The sequence below is a fragment of the Erpetoichthys calabaricus genome, chromosome 17 (genome assembly GCF_900747795.2).
Source record: "Erpetoichthys calabaricus chromosome 17, fErpCal1.3, whole genome shotgun sequence".
Taxonomy (NCBI): domain Eukaryota; kingdom Metazoa; phylum Chordata; class Cladistia; order Polypteriformes; family Polypteridae; genus Erpetoichthys; species Erpetoichthys calabaricus.
This window is the reverse complement of record NC_041410.2, coordinates 14207499-14227966: the sequence shown is the minus strand read 5'-3', so window position 1 is coordinate 14227966 and position 20468 is coordinate 14207499. Positions and strand designations below refer to the sequence as shown.

The 20468-nt window shown below is 41.1% G+C and overlaps 1 protein-coding gene across 4 annotated transcripts in view; it reads right to left on the bottom strand.

Moving 5' to 3' along the window:
* The window catches only part of dmxl2 (Dmx-like 2), a 140037-nt gene extending 128231 nt beyond the window's left edge, over nucleotides 1–11806 (bottom strand). For all 4 annotated transcript variants that reach the window (XM_028823544.2, XM_028823546.2, XM_028823545.2 and 1 more), the window contains exon 1: nucleotides 11381–11806. In XM_028823544.2, coding sequence (XP_028679377.1) covers nucleotides 11381–11467 — 87 coding nt within the window. In that variant the 5' untranslated portion in view covers nucleotides 11468–11806. The remainder of the gene's footprint in view (nucleotides 1–11380) is intronic.
* Between the last annotated feature and the right edge of the window lie 8662 nt (nucleotides 11807–20468).

Sequence of the window (20468 nt, the reverse complement as noted above, 5' to 3'; positions counted from 1 at the left end):
AGAGAGAGAGACACACACACACACACAAACAAACACACACACACGCACACATGCGCACAAGAGAGAGAGACAGACAGAGAGAGGGCTGGCCGCATAACGGCTTGTTTTTAAAGAGACAGATTCCAGCATTGTTTTAACCTCGTTGTATTTAATGAAGACTTTTTTCTATTGGATTTTAACCTCCACTTCACTTCTGTTTACAGTGATCGGTTCGTAGCGTGCATTGTTGCAATGTTACTTTTCTTGGTGGTTTATTAAATTACAGATTTTTCAAATGTTCATTTTTTTTCCCTGTGCTTAAAAGTCATTAAAAAAAAGTGTTTTTAGCGAGCAGTTCGTAGCGCTATAGTGCAAACTCTTGCAGTGTTAGTTTTCTCTGTTGTTCAAGGTTTTCTCAGTGTTACTCAATGTTTTTACATTTAGTTTACTATTACAATGTACATTCTATGGTATAATTAACTATATTTGTGCTTAAAAATCTTTAAAAAATATATTTACATACGGTTTGTACGGTCTGGAACAGATCATTGTATTTACATATAATCCTATGGGGGAAATTACTTTGGTTCACGACCAAATCGGGTTACGACCAGAGTTTTGGAACGAATTATGGCCGTGAACCGAGGTTCCACTGTTTTAGGTAAACAAATATAAATTTGACTTAGCATTTTAGCAACTAAGTACATTTTATTTACAAAAATATAATGAATAAGCAAGAAAGTTGATCTGTCCTGATGTTCGTCACAACACAGTCACCAAGTGAGAGGAAAAGTAAATATCCAAAAGCTACAGTTTCGGTGTGTAAGAGGTAGCCCGGCCACAGACAGACACAACAACGCAGTGTCCACAACACACGCGTTTATTCACAGAAATATTTATAAACTATTTACAATTCACTTGGTTCCTTTGGCCGCCTTCACTCCTGTCGCGCAATCTCCGTCCTTCTTCCACCCGACTCCGGCTCTCCGAATGGAGTGAGGCAGCCCCTTTTATCCAGCCCCGGATGTGCTCCAGGTGCCTGATGACGGACTTCTGGCAGCACTCCCCAGTGTGGCGGAAGTGCTGCCCTTGCACCCGGAAGCACTCCGGGCATAAACTATCCCTGGTCTGTCAGGACTTCCTGGTGTCCCGGAAGCGCTGTCCCCCAGGGATCAAGGACCATCCGGGTGCCCAGGGAAAAAAAGTGCCGCTCTCCCGGTTCCTCCTTAACTCCACGCACCCCGGCGGGGCAGGGTAGGGTTCCTGGCCGTCTATCACAGGTGATTAATAAAAAAAATTAAAATGCATGAACATGATTCGAAAAATTAAGGAAAACCTAAAACAGTAAATTCTAATTTAATTCGGAAAAAAATTAAATATCAAGGTTGTGAGAAATGTGGCAACACTGCCACGTCACCCACCCGTAATCGAGGCTACCACTCTAACTGGAGCTGGAAAGGGAGAGGACACTCATTCTGCGTATCCCTATGATTTCAAATGAACTCCCTTTCTAATTCAAACGACTTCATTTATTGGCACGTCGACTTATTTTGCTCAACTGGAAGATTCCTAACTCACCTATTTCAAGCCAGTGCCTAACTGATATCATATGCTATTTGAATTTGGTAAAAATAAACTCTCACTTAGAGGATCTGTGCAAAACTTTTTTTAAAACCTGGCAGGACCTAATCAATAACATTTTAGAATAAGCATTCATGCTGGGGGTAAAAGACTTCTTTCTCTCTTTACTACCTTCAACAGTTTTGTTCTGGCTGTTGGTCGTCTTCTTCTCTTTCTCATGGGTGGGGACTGATTTGATTTTAGTTTTGTTAAGTTTGACTTGACTGTATGGAATGTTATATGCTTTTAATAAATTCAATTAATAGAATTAAAAAAAAAACAATTAAGTAAAGGAAAAAAACAAAAGAATAGTGTAGGACAGTGGTGGTAGCAGTCAGGTATGCAGCAGAATGATTGGTAGCCAGCAGTGACTCTTGTGCAGCTTTAAAAAGGGAATGCAGCAGCTTGTTTGAAACTGTTCATGAAGCGGTCACATCTTTTACATCTTGTTAAAATGCTAAAGTTTTTTATAGCAGGTTAGCGTCTCGCCTTGTTCTCACTTTTTCTTGTTGGGCTATTATGAGCAGCCTGCTTTCATTCTAATTACAGGTTAGTGGCTGCGGTGTGTTTTGCTGTGCATAAACACGACAAATGCTAGAGAAGCATTTGAATGCCAAGTGTAAATGTCAATTAAGGATAGAATCTATACAAGAAACACGTTAAAGGTGGTTTTTGAGAAAGAGAACAGTCATATCGTGGGCAGCATGTAACATGTTTGAATATTGATGACATTAAAAAAAGTCTTGATGTGGCCCATGTGCCTTCAGTTTGACACCACTGAACTATGTAGTGCTGCATGGTGGTGTAGTGATTAGTGTTCCTTCTGCACAAAACAGTCTGAATTTGATTTCTGGTTGCGTAAAGGTGTAGAGTTTACATCCTCTCTATGAACTAGAAGGCATCTTCCATAGGTACTCATTCCCTGTCGAACCCATTCAGGTATTTAGCCACTTTAAACTGGCCCAGTGTGAGACAGTATGGCCATCTATGAGTGTGTCACATGATAGACTGACATGTTATCCAGTGCCGGTTTCTTGTCTTTTGCTCAATGCTAACCACAATCTTGTAATCGAAAAAGCAGAATAAGAAAACAGATGAATGCAGAAGTGATTAATCACATTATATAGGTGGAAATCCTAATGGAGAAGCTGGTCACTATGAACTTTGGGGCTTATTATAACAATTGGCCAGTTAAGTGTTGATATTCAATAGTGTTCTAATAGCTATGGTTTCTACAAATATGCACACTTTCGTAAGATTAAATCAACCCCTTTCACATGATTTAAGCTTCCTGACTTCAAATCCCACCCCTAGTCACTATCTGTGTAGAGTTTGCACATTCTCTGGTGTTCTCCTGCATGCCAAAGGCACTCACGTTAGATTAATTTACAGTCACAAATTGGACCTTGTGAGTTTGAGTATGGCTGTGAGCAATGGGCAAGTCCTTTGATGGACTGCTGCCCATTCTAGGTTGATTCTTGACTTGACCCCGGTGTTGCCATGATTAGGCCGTGTAACTTGGAATTGGATTAAGCACCTTCAAAAATAATAAGCTACACTATACTGCCAAAAGTATTTGGACGCCTGCCTTTACACACACATGGAACTTTAATGACATCCCATTCTTAATACATAGGCTTTAATATGGAGTTGGCCCATCCTTTGCAGCTATAACAGCTTCAACTCTTCTGGGAACTCTTTATGGGAATTTGTGACTAGAAGAGCATTTGTGAGGTCAGGCACTAATGTTGGATGAGAAGGCCTGGCTCGCTAGCAATCTCTGCTCGAATTCATCCCAAACGTGTTCTATCAGGTTGAGGTCAGGGCTCTGTGCAGTCCAATCAAGTTCCTCACCCCTCCATTTCTTTATAAACCTCGAGTGTGATCCAGGCTCGGAATCATATGCAAATGTGGCTAAAGTAGCGGCAGACTCAAGGTGACGTGTAATGGTCTGCTTTACAATGTTGAGCCCAAATAACTCTTGAGGTTCATCTAGTGGATGAAATAACATCATGCTTCAAAAAATCATTAATATTTCAATGCATTCTGCCACTTTATGGGAAATCTATGGTAACTCATCAATATTCATGAGTTGGGCAGAGCCTTTAACCAAAACCACAACGGAAAACAAAAATCCGTAAAGCTATTTTTTGGAACAAACTGAAACTGAACCAATGCTGGAATTGAGCGATATTGATGATCATGTGAATCAGGCATTGACACTCATAGTGAAACTGATGCATACAGCAATATGTGACTGTTTTAGCGTAATATGCCTGGTCAGTTTGATCACATGAAGCTTCACCAAGATGCAACAGTAACTGCCTGTCAAAAGGCAAAATTATGGTGTTCAACTGCATGGTAAAAAAAATGTTAGCTCCCTAAGCACTGTTCATAATGCAGCAACTGTCAATGTTCACGTCAGAGGAAATACAGAAGTCACTAAGCCTTGTACTTAGGTAGCCTACATTAATAAAAATGGGACCAAAACATCCACTGAGAGCAACTTCTCCAAACCATTCAAGAACAGTTTGGTGACCAACAATGCCTTTTCCAGCATGATGGAGCACCAGGCCATAAGGCCAAAGTGAGAACTAAGTGGCTCGGGGAACAAAACATTGAAATTTTGGGGTCCATTGCCAGGAAACTCCCCAGACTTTAATCCCATTGAGAACTTGTGGCCAGTCCTCGAGAGCCTGGAGAGGTGAACAAAGAACCCAACCCCGCCAAATTCTGACAAACTCCAAGCATTGATAATGTAAGAATGTGCTGCCATCCAGTGAGGATTGGGCCCAGAAGTTGATTGACAGTCTGCCAGGGCAAATGGCAGAGGTCTTGAAAAAGAAAGAAGGGCCAACACTGCAAATATTGACTCCGCATAAACTTCATGTAATTGTCAATAAAAGCCTTTGAAACTTGTGAAATGTTTGTAACTTGACTTCAGTATACCAGAGAATCATCCGACAAAAAGATCTAAAAAACACTGAAGCAGCAAACTTTGTGAAAACCAATACTTGTGTCATTCTCAAAACTTTTTGCCATGACTGTACAATAACACAGTTGGTATGTCAATCGTGTGCTTCAGGCAGTGACATTTTACCCTCTCATGTGCAAGCAATAGAAGAAATGATTATTTAAAAATTGCCCAAAGGAACACACTTCTAGAGTTCTGATTATAACATCGAGCTGTGCGTTGGTGACCATTTCAAAACACGTCACATGAAGGACAGATGTACAAAATCTGCATCAGTACAGCAGTGGACATTAGACATATTTTTCCAACGGTATATATGTTGACATTTTGCTATTTACATGTTTCTGTTACATGTAATAACATTTTTCTTGTTGGGATAAAATACAATATTTTTGGCTTTTTTTTCTGGGGGTAGTAGACCTGCAGACCAGTATTATACAAAAAACAGTATTGTGCCCCATCTCTCCTGTGAACATTGGTTAAAGGATCTAAAGAACATACAATAGATTTGTGCAAAAAATAATATTTTTTAATTTCTAAAATAAATTAAATGTGAAATTGTGAAAGTTAGTAATCCTAACAGGGTTGTAAATCAGTAAGAACTTTACGACACTTTAAAATTAAAAGAATATTTTTATTTTCTAAAATAAATAAAATGTGAAATTTAATACTGACGTGTGGTAATAATCTTAACAGGGTTGTATATCAGTAACAACTTTAGGACACTTCAAAATTAGAATTTGGGAAGAACAATCCAAATTAATACAAATTTAAGACATTGATAAGCATACGTCAAAAGGAGTGCAAGCAGTGATTACAGTAATAGTATTTGTAATTAAAATCAGAGTTATTTTTATGGGAATTCCCTAGTATATTAAGCCATTCATTCATTTGCCAGCTTGCTAATAGGTTCAGAGTTGCCAGAGTCCTTAAAAGCAGCAAAGGGTACAAGGTGCCTTTGATAGGGCACTAGCCCATCAGTGGATACACTCATGTATACCAGAGCTTCCCAGACTCAATCCTGGGGATTCATTGTGGTTGCAGGTTTTTGTTCGAACCAACTTCCATTTTTCATTGGACTCAGCCTAATTAAGTGAGTCATTATTTCCCAGTTTCTGTGTTTTGGAGTCAATGTAGAAAATACAAACTAAGTTTGGTAGATTTTTATTAAAATGTAATAAGCAGTTATATGGGGAAGTTGTAGTTATATGGGGAATATGTTGGGGTTTTTTTTAAGTCGTTAACAGTATTTTCAACCTAATTTTCATTCTGCTTTTCCAGGTGTTCTGGTTATTTAATTGATTATTTACTAATTAGCGAGTCTGACACTGAAGTCGTTGCTACTTTCATCATCCCAGGTGTCTGCTGTGCTGGTTGTTAACTGTCACTATTAGGGTCAGATGAAGAAAGCAAAATACACAGGAAAAGGGGAAAATAATAGGAAAACAACAAAAGAGAGTTAAACATTTATAGCTTTAGAAAAAAAAATGGAAATATTTCTAAATGTCTTATAAATGTAAAAAGTATACAGTTGTGTTTTCTGAATGCAGAATAACGTGAAGAGTAAAAAAGACCAACTAATTAAATGAGATGAGTTGTTATTGATTATTATCACCAATTGTGAATCGGGTTGGAACAAAAACCTGCAGCCACAGTGGGTCCCCAGGATCGAATTTGGGAACCACTGATGACACACATTCACGGCAGGCCTGTTGAGAGATATCCTTTAATCGGCATACCCTTTGAACTGGCAAGTAAAAATGCACACAGACAAGGAGAGAACATGCAAAATGTACAGACTGTGCCTATAATAGCATTCATACCCAGCTGGAGCTTGGAGGTAGCAACACCTACCAATGGAGCACCTCAAATTTATTATGTCAAACTAAATATAGTTTTTTTTTTTTACTATCAGTGAGGTAACTTCTCAATTATTACCAAATTTATTATTAAGGAAGTTTATATATTACAGACAGGGAATGGAATTACAGAAAAGGGATAGCATTTAGGAACTGTATTTACTTCACACGAGATGATGACACCTTGAAGACCACGGATTAAAGTTCAGCTGCCGGATGCGATTACCGAATTGACACTACAGGTTTCATGCATGGTTGAAGCAAGGCAAATTTCTCCTATTTAAATTTTCAAAGCTGATTATCCATCTGTCTCGATTTCCCAAGGCCTTTTCCACTGTACATTGTAAGTGTTTAGTCCATTGGTATATTCAATAGCTAATAGAGGAAACACGGTTAAAAAAAAAAAATCTAGAAAACAATTACACAAAGAAAACATTAAACAACTTATGAATAAACATTGACTACCTAATATTAGATTTCCTGTCACGGAATTTGTGAATTATATATTTTAAAATTGTAGTATGTAGGGTACTACTACTGCTATCAGGCTGTTGACGCTTGAAATATAATTATTTGACATATTGTTAACCTTAATGCTGCACAGTCAGGAGCCCTGGGATGACCCTCTCTCTTTCAATCAGCGTATTTATTCACATATTCGGGCCTGTTGCTCTGTCATAGACCAAATGAGATGAATCCTGTGGATTGAATGTCTCTAACTACCCAACACCTCGCTCGGGCTCTCGTTTTCTCTGACACGGACTACTCTTCCATCTAACTTTTCATTCAGCGTTGTAGTACTGAAGCAACTGCTATGCGACTTTGACAACTGATCCAAGAAAGCAGCTGCCCAAATGATTAATTCATTACATCCAGAATATTATTTTTTTTCTTTTCACAACTGATATCCTATTTCTGCCAGAAAAACGGTCCAAAGAATACACTGGGTAGGCTTAAGGTTTCTACCTCAGTATATTAACAGTTTTTACCAACCTTATAGACTCTTTACTACTTTTGTTTGCTGGCTTGACATCTAGTTCTGGGTCTAACAATGTAGAATTATTTAACTCTTGTGATATTTGCCCGGACACCATCAGACCGACACCGCATCTTTATCAATAATATGCTTTATTTGTCTTCCCACAACACACTAGTCAACTCAGTCCTGCACCACAACAATGTGCTTCTAGCCCCAGTCTCCCTTCTCCTGGGCCTTCTCTCTCCTTGTCCCTGGGCCACCTGCACTCTCTCTCCAGGAGCTTCGTCCTGCTCCCGACTCCAGCTCACTGACAGGAGGGAGGCGGCTCCCTTTATCCTCACCCGGATGAGCTCCAGGTGTTCTACCTGACGTCACGTCCTGGTGTGGCGGAAGCATCAGGAGAGCACACCGGAAGCACTCCGGGTGACCCTGGAAGGATCGTCCTCCATGGGTGTGGCGGAAGTGTATAAGTCCCGGGCTCCATGAGGCTCGGGGCACCCCCTGGAGGTGACCAGAGGCCCCAACGGCCTTGAGCCTCCCTGCTCCCCTTCCGTGGGCCTCTTCTAAAATGATGGATGGATTAAAAGCCAGAAGTCTGTATGACCATCAGCATCAAGTGACTCCGTGAGAACCCTAACTACACAGAGGACTATTTCATTTATGTTAGGTAGAATTCCCAGAGGGGACTGGGCGGTCTCGTGGCCTGGAACCCCTACAGATTTTATTTTTTTCCCCAGCTTTCTGGAGTTTTTTTTTTTGTTTTTTCTGTCCACCCTGGCCATCGGACCTTACTCCTTTTCTATGTTAACTAATGTTGCCTTATTTTAATTTCTTATTTTGTCTTTTATTTTTCTTTTCTTCATTATGTAAAGCACTTTGAGCTACTTTTGTATGAAAATGTGCTATATAAATAAACGTTGTTGTTGTTCTACTCCAGGGCGGTTGCCCCCTCGTGGCCCGGAGGATAAATAAGCCATGACCCAGTCCTTCCAGGCGTCCCGGCCGGGTCTGACCCCCAACCGCGTACCACACTCTATAAACCTTTAACTTTGGCTTCAAAATCAGACATTTAAATAACATCTTCTGATGCAAAACAGAAAAGACCCAATGGTCTTACTGTCACCTGAATGTAAAATGAATGGCTTTTAAGGTTCAGATGTGCCTTCTGATGTCATGCTCTTTAGCTGCCTTTAATGGCACAAAGTGTACGTTAATCTAATCTCAGATCATAAAGCTCTGGTTCTTGCCTCGTGCTGCTGAGACAAACTCTAACTCCACTGACCCTAACAATGAATTAACTGGGTTCAGTGATTGAATGGATGGAAAATGCACACTGACTCATGCAGCAGATGACTTTACAGGAGAACAAGACATGAACCATTTGCAAAAAATCCACCTTCTGAACCCACGTTTCTAGTACAAGTTTTTGGTGGAGGCACGTTGCATCACGGAAGGAACGGACATAATGCAAGAATGCCATCGCAGCCTACTCACACCAGTCCAATTTAAGGGAACCAATCGACAAAGCAAAATGGCTTCAGACAGGAACGTTTTTTTGTTTGACACATCACAGTCTACTGATACTTGGATACAGAATTACAAAGCAACCCTAATGCAAGACAAAAACCCACACTCTGCCATAGTGGGATAATATGGAGTCACCAATTCAACTTTAAGCATGTTTATTTTCGGCTTCATTTTGAATTTACACAGGATAATAAAGAAATACATTCTCCAAAAAAGAAAAGTAGAATGTGCAGTGAAAACATTTAAATGTGACTCAGTATTCACAATAAATGTAACCACTCATATTGTAAATAAATGCAGTTTAATAACATAACACTAAAAACAATCTTTTATCTTTTAATCTACCTTAGGACAGAAAACATATTATTCTGAAACCATTTTAATCCAGTTCTGGATGATGAAAAGCTTGGATCAGTTAAAGCACAGTCGGGTGCATGCCACAAGCCCACCCAATGTACAGAAATACTCCATCACTGGCCCACTCAAGCATGCATCCCCACGTACAGGAGGGCAAATTAAAATTACCGATTAACCTAACACTTATCTGTGGGTAGCGAGAGTTAAACTGGAGTACCAGAAAAAAAAAAACTAAGCCAACAGCAAAGAGTCGTATTTGAACTGAAGATACAGAATCTGTGAGGCAACAAAACAAACTACTGAACCCTTATGTGACCCATAACATTCTGAAAATGAAAGGTTAACGTGTGTACTCTGTTTCGTATTTTTTTTTAAACCCGCAGTCTTGGATATGGTGTGAAAATGCCTGAAATGTGTGTAGGTATTTGTATTGCCTTATTCTTATCACTGTTTGGGGTTAAATGAAACTGGTGTCAAGCTCTTACTTGTCTTGAATGATATGAAGAGTGCAGTAATAACAATCGTGGTGTCAAGTGCTTTACCTGCCTTGAATGTTATAAGGAGTGCAGTAATAACAATTGTGGATGATAATGCTCCGTATTTAGTTTTCTGTGGCAGAGAGAAGTCATGCAAAACGACACCTTTTATTGGCTAACTAAAAAGATTACAATATGCAAGCTTTCGAGGCAACTCAGGCCCCTTCTTCAGGCAGACATTGTTAGTGTTCCCTTTTTCTTTGGTCTTTATAAGTTTCAACTGGTCCAGAATTCAGCTGCCCGCATCATTACTAGAACTCCCTGTACTCCCCATATCACACTCGTCTTGCAGCAGCTTCACTGGCTTCCGGTTAAGTTCCAGTTTGACTTCAAAATTCTCCTGTTAACATTTTAAGGCTATCCACTGCCTTGCCCCTCCATATCTGTCCGACCTCCTCCATGTTGCCATTAGATCCTCGTCCTTCATCCACTTGACTGTCCCCTTCGCCCATTTTACCACCATGGGGAGCGGAGCATTCAGTTCCTCTGCATCCCCAGCTTTCGAACTCATTATATCTGAGCTTAAAAATATTGATTCATTCTTACTTTTCAAATCTAAACTTAAAACTCATCTGTTTAAGACTGCTTTTTCTCTTGGATTAGAATTACTCAGCCGGATTTTAATTTTTGTATTTTTTTTAGTTTTGTTTATAATGTGTGTTTTATCTATTGTTCGGTGTCCTTGAGTGTTTAGAAAGGCGCCTACAAATAAATAAAATGTATTATTATTATCTCGCTTTTTGTTTTCAGTTCTTATTCTTGTTTTACCCATAAAATGCTTCGTGACTCTGATTGCAATGAAAGGGATTGCAATAGTCAGAGATTAGGTGATTGATGTTACATGTTAAGAAGAAAGCCAAGTAACTCATTAACAGCATTTATCTATTTGCTGAACACATCTTCCTTTACAAATTCACAGTTTATCAAAAAATGTTTGCCTCCCGGTGATCACCAAGTGTTTCCAGTGTATATGTGTGCTCGACTGTAGTGTTGAATGGACTGTCGACGTGAAATGTGGCTTTTGTGTATGCGTACTAGAGTGGAAAATGAACGAATGTAATTGATGAAACAAGACAGCTGATGTTTAACATCATATCCTAGGCCTTAAACGGTGGGATGTGAGGTACTCTATTAAATGTTTCTAAATGCCTTCTCAAAACATGAAACATTTCTTGAATTTACCAGTACGAGGGATGGGAATATAAAGGTTCGCATTTTGCTTGATCTACGCGTCGTGCTAATGGCTCGATCTGTCATTTAGATGTCGGGTCGTAAACTAGATTTTGTTAGAATTACTCGTGTCTAAATTACTGCAAACCCTTCACCGGTTTCAATCATTCTGACACACATCAGTAAAAGAGGAATGCTGCTTAAAGCAAGTGACGCGCGGGGACAGTTCTGCAAGTAAAACCAAGTTCCGCACAAAATCTACCAGCATTTCATTTAAACGTGCGATGGGTGAGATGCGGAGGATGCTGTCCTTCGGACCCCGCAGTGCGCCCGCACTAGGCATTTAAAGCTCTTGGAGTTGCAGGTTTCAAGCACTTACCGTAAATGGGATGTCATTGACGCTGCCGACGGAATAACAATTGTCCCCCGGGTTGACAGCTCCGGTCAGCACTTGATGCAAATGCATTTTTCCATAGGGCAAGAGGACACTTAATTATTTACAGTGACACTCTTCCTTCCTCTTGAATGTCGCTGTGCGGTAGAAAGCTCATCCGTCCATGGTCGGCCTCCTCTTCGTGCACATTTGAGCCATTCACATTGAGTACACTAGAAACAAAACCGTCGTTAAAACAAAAAAAAAACGAATTGCTGATAAAACTGAACACTTTCGTTTACATCGCCTTGTCCACCGCTACTGCTTTCAGCGCCCAAACGATGTTTCTCCTCGTTTCAGCTGGGTGTCAGGCTCAAATGGCCGGATTGCACCCCTTTGGTTAAAAAAAAAAAAAAACGGAAGACTGGCTGCTGCACTACACTCAACGCGCACGCGCAAAAGCGCGCCTCCTGGACTGCTCTGGGTTGTCGAGCGCGCGTGCGCCTGCCGACAACCCCAACTGTCCCTCCGCCTTCTCCCACAATCATGTGGCATACCGGCTCACGAGAGAAGCGCCTGAGAGCGCGATTACGCAGTTCACTTCTTCAGAGCGTGCTGAATAATTAATAATTAAAGGTAGGTTATCTCCAAAAGCAGTAAACGAATGTTTTTAAAACTATTTTCATATACTCATTTAGGTAATTGTTCTTGGCATCTCCCCCTGGACTGTGTTTCTAGTTAAAGCCATGATAATATGTGGCTTCTGGAGAAGCGATGACGTGATAGCGACCTCGTACCACGGGCCACTTAATGGAATGCCCCCCAAGCAATTGAAGCTGTGATCTCGTACTTCCTTGCTTGCCAGCATGGTTGGCCATCCGTCCTTACATTACACATGCGCGAGCCAGGTTTACAGACGTGTGAAAAAGTAAATACACCCCATGGTAATTATTGACCTTCTTCCACATATTTGAACAGGCAAACCAGTAGAACTTTATGCAGAGCAAGTTGACATATCTGAATTAAAACAAAAGAAATTTTTCATTTTTTAATAATTTATTTAAAAAAAAACATTTCAATAATTGTAATTGCCTACTGAGGAAGAAGAAACTCCACCCTTGACCTCAGAAGCAGGTATTTCCCCCTTTGATGTCTTCTTGTAGGCATTTTACATAAATGCCCACCGGTCTCTGACATCAACTCAGTAGAAATGTCTCCAAATTCCTTCAGGTGCAAGAGGTTTGCTGGTTTTCTTGCATTCATTGCCCGTTTTAAATTTCAATGGCATTCAAATCAGAGCATTGACTAGGCTAGTCCTCCATTTCTGTTTTTTGTTAATACTAGTCTGCTTGAGCTCATTACTGCTAAAAAGGTTATACAGTATATACATTATGACCACCAGGGGGCGACACCAGAGCCCCATATACCAGACACAACACAACCATACACAATTTAATTTTAAAATAAATGGTGATTTAATATATAATAATTTCTTAACAAGGTTCAATCAGTCTAGCACAATAAATAATTTACAATCAGTCACTTTCCATTTCCTTCCACCACTCCTCCACGAGTATCATCCGCTGCCTCATGACTCTGACTCACCAGTGCAGATGAGGTGCCATCTTTTATGCTGGACAGGGGAGTACTTACGGGGTCAAAGCATTGCACATCGGAAGCACTTCTGGGCTAGTCGGAAGTTCCCCACAGCAGGGACAGCGTTCCCCTGAAGCTTCTCCTGGAGGCACCCAAATACCTCAGCAGGGCTGCCTCTCAGGACTATGGCTCCCAATATGCCCTGTAGGGTTACAAATAAGAGTTCCCCTAAAGGGATGCTGTTACATCATGTACAGGATGAATACATGACCCCGGGAAGCAACCATCCCCCTGTCCCTTTCAGATGATTCTACACTTATGGGGTGTATTAATAAAGGGGATGAGGCAGAGGAGATGAGTCAGATGGAGGACTTTGTTTCTTGGTGCAAAGAAAATTGTCTGCATGTTAACATCAGCAAAACCAAGAAACTGGTTATTGACTTTTGCCGCACCAAAAATGCTCTGTGTCCGGTCACAATTCAAGGACTGGATGTAGAGGTGGTCCACTCCTACAGGTACTTGGGGTTCCTCATTAATGACAGGTAGGAGCACAGAAGAAAGGGCAGAGCAGGCTCTTTTTCCTTAGGAGAGCAGGCTCTTTTTCCTTAGGAGACTCCGTTCCTTTAATGTGGGAAGTGACAGCCTTCATATCTTCTATAACACTGTGATGGCCAGTGGGATTTTCTACACTGTCAAGAGACCTGCCTCTCCCTCTCATTCATTGGTCAAGAGTCCTGTCTTCAATTCAAAAGCCTAATCCTGTGTGAAGGGGCATCCTATTTTTGGACTCCTTTAATTTCAAGAGGTATTTATTTAACAATCTTAGCAAAAAACCCATGTGTTTTACATGTTGTGAACATACAACTCGTGGACTAAAAGTAATGTGAGATTTTTTTTTCACAGACATTTTTGTTGTCCAGCGTTGGTCACCATAGACTCCTGTTGCATCAGAAACATCGTTACATCTGTTCTCCACAAAAACATTAGATGTAACATTTTTCCCAACCATGACTATAGGGTGGTCCAGATCTAACTATGCAACTTTTAATGCAAAGCAGGAACACAATGCAAGACAAAAGAATTGTTTGAAATATCTTGTAATAAATGAATGCTGGGCAGGTGCTGTCATCTATTGGCAACAAAAATAATTTTTTGTGAATTCTCTATGTAATAAACTTAATAAGTTATAGCGTAATGAAAATTGCATAATTAGATCTGGACCACCCTGTACAAATTAAATGGGATAAGTAACATAAAAACATTTTTGCATTGAGTATTCCATTAGTACTCACAACACAAGATTCTGGAACAGTTTTTGTTTTTTCCCCTCAGGTCATATTAAAAGTTAACAGCCATTCATACTGACAGGTCCATGAGCATTCCTGGTGTAGGTTGGCGATTTCAAGTAATAACATTGGAAAGGATTTTACAAAGAGTGAAAATACCAAGATTATTTACAGGAAACAAAGTCTGTGTGGACAGATGTAACATTTTGCTACTCTTCAGAATTATGCAGAAACAAACACACCTGCAAGTGTTTAGTGACCATTCAGGGGAAATTATGGGCATTTTCCAACTGACATGAAGTTAATTTTGAAGAACTGGAATTTGTCATGTTTGCCTTATGACCAATAGAACTGGAACCTTCACTATATCAGGGGACAATTGTTACCCATGGCTCATAATGCTACTCAACAGTCACTCGTGCCTAACAACTGCATGATGCACAGTATATATGTTGTATACCATATACATATATATATATATATATATATATATATATATATATATATATATATATATATATATATATTGTGACAGACGACCGGCTATGGACTCCGGTCGTCACCACCAGGCCGCTAGGAGGAGCCCTCCGGACAGCATATTTGTGCCCCGAGTTCCAGCAGGGCCTCATGGACTTTGTAGTGTTTTGACACAGCCCTGCTGGATACCTTGGGGGCCGCCAGGAGTCGCTGTAAGGGGGCTAGTGGGCTCTGGCATGCCCTATAACCCGGGAGTGCATCCCATTCACGTGACTGGAAGAAGCGATGTGCTCCCGGGATGAAGAAAAGGACTTTGCCCTGACCCAGAAGGAAAACGGACTTGTGGGTTTGGCTTGGAGCCACTTCCGGGTCAGGGGCTATAAAAGAACTCTGGGAAGCCCAGAACACTGAGCTGAGCTGGGAGGTAGGGTGGCGAAGTGTCTGGGAGTGGAGGAGTATTGTTAAAGAAGAGTTTATTGTTAGTATATGAGTGTGGTGTGGAGAGTGCTTTGTGCACCGTACAATTATAAAATAAATATAATTTATACTTTCACCTGGTTATCAGAGTGGTGCCTGAGGGTTCGAGAGGTGGACACGAGCCTCAACTGCTACAATATATATATATATATATATATACAGGTAGTCCCCAGGTTACGGACACTCGACCTACGACTTACGAACGAGGCCGCAGCTGTGACGCATGCGCCTCATTAACTGCCGCTCCGTCATCTTTGGCCAGAGGACGCTGCAAGTAGTGGCTGGAGGGGTGCGATTTCGCTGCTCGTGCAGTGTAGTGTCCCTGTGTCCCTCGGGCGGCTCCCGGCGGCAAGCGAGCGATGACATGTGGTCCATAGTCACTGGGGCCACAGCTATCGCTCGTGTGCAGGACGGTGGCTTAATGGGGCATTTCGCTGTCCGCCCACTACGCCGCCGCAGCTACTGCCCCTGACTGGACGCAGGTTGGATGGAGCAGTGTAGGGCGTTTCACTGCCCGGCCACTACACATGGCTCCCCCGAATTGTTTTCGGTAGGCGCCTGGTAATGGTGAAGACAAGTTGTCTCTTATCAGTACACCAGACATGCTAATGACTGGTGCCTTGCTGTTGTGATAGCGTGTACTGTGCTGTGCAGAAGAGCTCATCTTAACCTTTTGTCTTCACCCTTCAACAATGTCTCTGAAACACAAATCTGATGCAAGTGCGGGTGATACAGTAAATAAGAGAAAAGCTATCACGATGGAAAATAAAGTAGAAATAATAAAAAGGTCAGAGAGAGGTGAAACTCTATCATTCATTGGCAGAGCACTTGGTTACAGTCGGTCAACAATAGCATTTATTAAAATAATTTACCTGTTCCAACTTACATACAAATTCAACTTAAGTGCAAACCTACAGTCCCTATTCTTGTATGTAACCCGGGGACTGCCTGTAAATATATATATATATATATATATATATATATATATATATATATATATATATATATATATATATATATATATATATATATATATATGTGTGTGTGTTGTGGCATGTTGCCCCACCAGGACGCCTGGAAAATGGAAGGAACGGGACAGAGGCAATATCTCCCCCGGGATGCAAGAGGACAGGCCCCCCTGGTTTGCATCTGGACCATGGGACTGGAGCTTGGAAGCTCAACCCTGTTCGGGCCCACGGCCACCACCAGGGTGTGCCTGGACTGTTCCGGAGCCACAGACTGCAGCACTTCCGCCACACCAGGAAGTGCTGCCGGAAGAGAATCCGTGTACACCTGGAGTGTTTCCAGGTGCCCATGCAGCACTTCCGCCACATCAGGAAGTGCTGCCAGAAGATCATCAGAGTGCACCTGGAGCACATCTGGGTGCAATATAAAAGAGGCCGCCTCACTCCATTCAGGAAGCCGGAGTCGGGAGGCAGAGGACAGAGCTTGCGGGAGAGGAGTGGAGGCAGCAGAAGACTGATATAAGAGAAAGGAGAAGAGAATAAAGAAAGGACTGAGCCGTATTTGGTGCTGTTTGGTGTACTGTGCTGTGTGCAGGAAAAAACAAAATAAAATTGTTGTTGCTGTTTGGACATTGGGAGTCTGTGTCTCTGTCTGGGGTCAGGCTGATCTTCCACAAAGTATATCTACTAGCCATGCTACCTGTCAAAGACAGTTAATAGAATCACTTAAAAGTATTTACCTTGTAGGAAAAGAAAATGGAAGAAACCTTGGGAAAGGCAGTTCAAAGAGAGACCCCTTTCCAGGTAGGTGGGTGTCAAAATAAGGGGGTAATTGCAATACTACACACAGATGAGAACACATGTAATCCTCAATACAATACAATAGCACAATAGAAATTTTACAAGTACAGAGCAGAATTCAAAAGTAGATGATATCACATAATACGATTTGGATTTGTTCAGAAGCAATCCATATTTCTATTAAAAATCTTTCATCAATCACATATATCTCAATTAAAATTGTCTAAAATGTACCCAGGGCAAGATCTAACTTGTGAGCATTGCTATCGAGCTCCAGCATCACTAGGCTGTATGTTTTGGTAATGTCTTTGGACAAAAATCTTTATATACTTATCAGACAATCACTCCTAACTCATTAACGGTGATAGTAATATCCTATAATACCCTACTAGCATATAGACTTATCTTGCTCAACTGGAAGAATTCCAGCCCACCTTCTATAACTGAGCGGATAAGCGAAGATTAGAAAAAAAAATCTAATTTTCTGTTTGAGGTTATGTCCATTGTCCAAAACGTTTTTATGACATGGCAAGAATTAATTATAATAATTTTAGGAAAAGCATGCCTTAATAATTTCTTATGCTATGTCACACACACACGCTTAGGGGGCAGCCAAAGGGTCCAAAAAGCAGTGAGAACACAAAGCTTGGGGGTCTGGAAATGACTGTTAAAGCCTTTTCTCCTCTTCCCACAGACCTCCAGAAGTCTAATCTCACTTTTCCACCCCAGTACGAGGAAAACAAAGTCCCTGCCTGGTTTCCGTCGTCCACTTCCGTCCATCCTCAGATGACGCCACTTCCGGCCAATCTTGATGACGTCACCTCCACTTCCTTTTTCCGGTCTCCATGTCACTTCCATTCCTGTTTTATTTCCTGTTCATTTGCTATATAAATGACCACTGCTGTATCTGTCATTGTCAACGCTATTTTCTTTTTACAACCTGACCAAATATCTTTTTATTTTTTGACTTCTTCACGACATGAGATTATACGGGGTAGCTTCCCCAAAAATTATGGTCTTTTTTGACCGTTTATTTCGTGACAGCTACTAATTGTCCTATTATATTTAATAACGACTTTGTGCTTGTGTCTCACATCTTTTAATCTTTTCTTGGGTGGCAATTGAATTTTGTTTTTCCTTTATTTTTCTATCTTTCTTTTGTTTTCTCTGGATTGATTTTGAAGTGAATTGTATCTGTTATGCTTATTATTATGTTTGATTGAGTAGTATTTCGTTGTATTGTTCTGCTTTTTGACAATAAAATGAAATGTTATAATAAAAAATAAAAACATCTTGGGAGGGTTGTGAGCAAATTGCATACAGAAAGATACCGAGAGTGTACAGACAAGACTCAGATGAACCCGGGGCGCTGTGAGACATCAGCACTCACTCACCACTGTGCCACCCTATAATAGTACTATAGGTTATTATTACTATAATAATTCTTGGTAAAATATCCGTCCATTCATTTACCAAACTTGATTTTTTTCTTATGCAGCATCATAGGGGTTGACAGCATATCCAGACACATAGACCACTGGGGTAAAAACGTACCTGGGAAGGAACACTGACTTATCTGCATGCGCATGGAATTACAAGATGGACTAAGCATGTATTAATTCTCAGTAAAGTTAAGAGTCAAAAAGTGCTTTTAAGAGAACACTGAATGATTCATAGTAGGTTTCTACCCAATGTTTTAGAGCAGGGGTGCCCAACTCCAGTCCTGGAGGGCTGCAGTGGCTGCAGGTTTTCATTCTAACCCTTTTCCTAATTAGTGATCTGTTTTTGCTGCTAATTAACTTCTTTTTAATTAATTTTACTTGACTTGTTTTTTGAGAAATGTTTCCCTGAATTTTTTCATCGTTCCTCTGAATTGCTTCATTTCTTTCCTTAAATGGCACCCAAACAAAAGTGAAATGTGAAGTGAGTGAGCCAACAGAAGAGCAATTAAGTCAGGGCCTCAAACTCCAACCAATTTCACTCCAACCAGTCCCTTAATGAGGAGCTGAGTCTTGTTTTTAGTTAAACCCATTCTTTAATTCCATGGCTTGTTGCTGCTCTAATAGTGCAATAGCAGACATTTCTGAAATTGTGGATTTTCTCTTTTCTAAGAGCAGATCAGCATTCCTGAGACCTTCACATTTCTTTATGTTCAGATATTGTATGATGGTCACAGTTTGCTGGTCCTGTTTTGGCTCATTTTGTATCTGTATTATTGTTTGGCTGCTAATTAAGGAAAAAGAAACAATTGAGGGGTCTGAGTCTCCAAGAGCAAGTCAATTAAAATGAATTTAAAAGAAGTTAATTAGCAGCAAAAACAGGCCACTAATTAAGAAAAGGGTTAGAATGAAAACCTGCAGCCACTGCGGCCCAGCAGGACTGGAGTTGGGCACCCCTGTTTTAGAGTATAAAAATTCAATCTAACCAGCAGTCATACCATCTGAACACAGGGTCACGGGGGTCTGCTGGAGCCAATCCCAGGGCACAAGGCAGGAATTATTCCCGGGCAGGGTGCCAACCCACCGCAGGACACACCCACACACCAAGCACACACTCGGGCCAATTTAGAATCGCCAATCCACCTAACCAGCATGTCTTTGGACTGTGGGAGGAAACCGGAGCGCCTGGAGGAAACCCACGCAGACACGGGGAGAAGTGAACCCGGGTCCCCAGGTCTCCCAACTGCGAGGCAGCAGCGCTACCCACTGCGCCACCAGCAGTCATACCATCTTTATTAAAAGTAAAAAATTCGGACATGAGCGTCAGTAGGCTTTGCACCCTAGCTGAACTATTCTATAACATTTCAGTCATTACTTACCGCTCTGGTGCTAATCGTTCTGATTATAAAATAAGTCAATACGATAGCAACTGACGAGAAGAATTCATAATTAATTGCAGATTTACGGTATTTGAGGGTTCCTCTAGACTCTTGCAGCATTTGACTCAAAAACTAATCAGCACATCGTCATCTCATAACAGGCTTAAGTTTCGAGTTTGGGATTTTTCCGTCCATCCATTTTAGCTCTAGACTGTTCTCAAGAAACTGTGACACATAGACACACACCCGTCATTGAGATATCGATGTATTCGGTATTGGGACCTTAAAACGTCGAAATCAGTCGAAAACCGGAGATTGAAATTTTTCACACATCTACAGCTTTCGCTTCTCACCCATAGATGATAGGTTAGGGTGTGGGAGGGCGCAAGGCAAAAACTGAACTATCATGTTGATCCAAGTATTCAGACCCTGCATTTCAAAACAGGTCATCCACCTGAAGTTTAGCATATTTGGGCCCGGCTAGTATTTAGATAGTCCTGCGGTGGGTTGGCACCCTGCCCAGGATTGGTTCCCTGCCTTGTGCCCTGTGTTGGCTGGGATTGGCTCCAGCAGACCCCCGTGACCCTGTGTTCGGATTCAGCGGGTTGGAAAATGGATGGATGGATAGTATTTAGATATGAGACCAACTAGGTAAAGTTTGGGTTGCTGGTGGT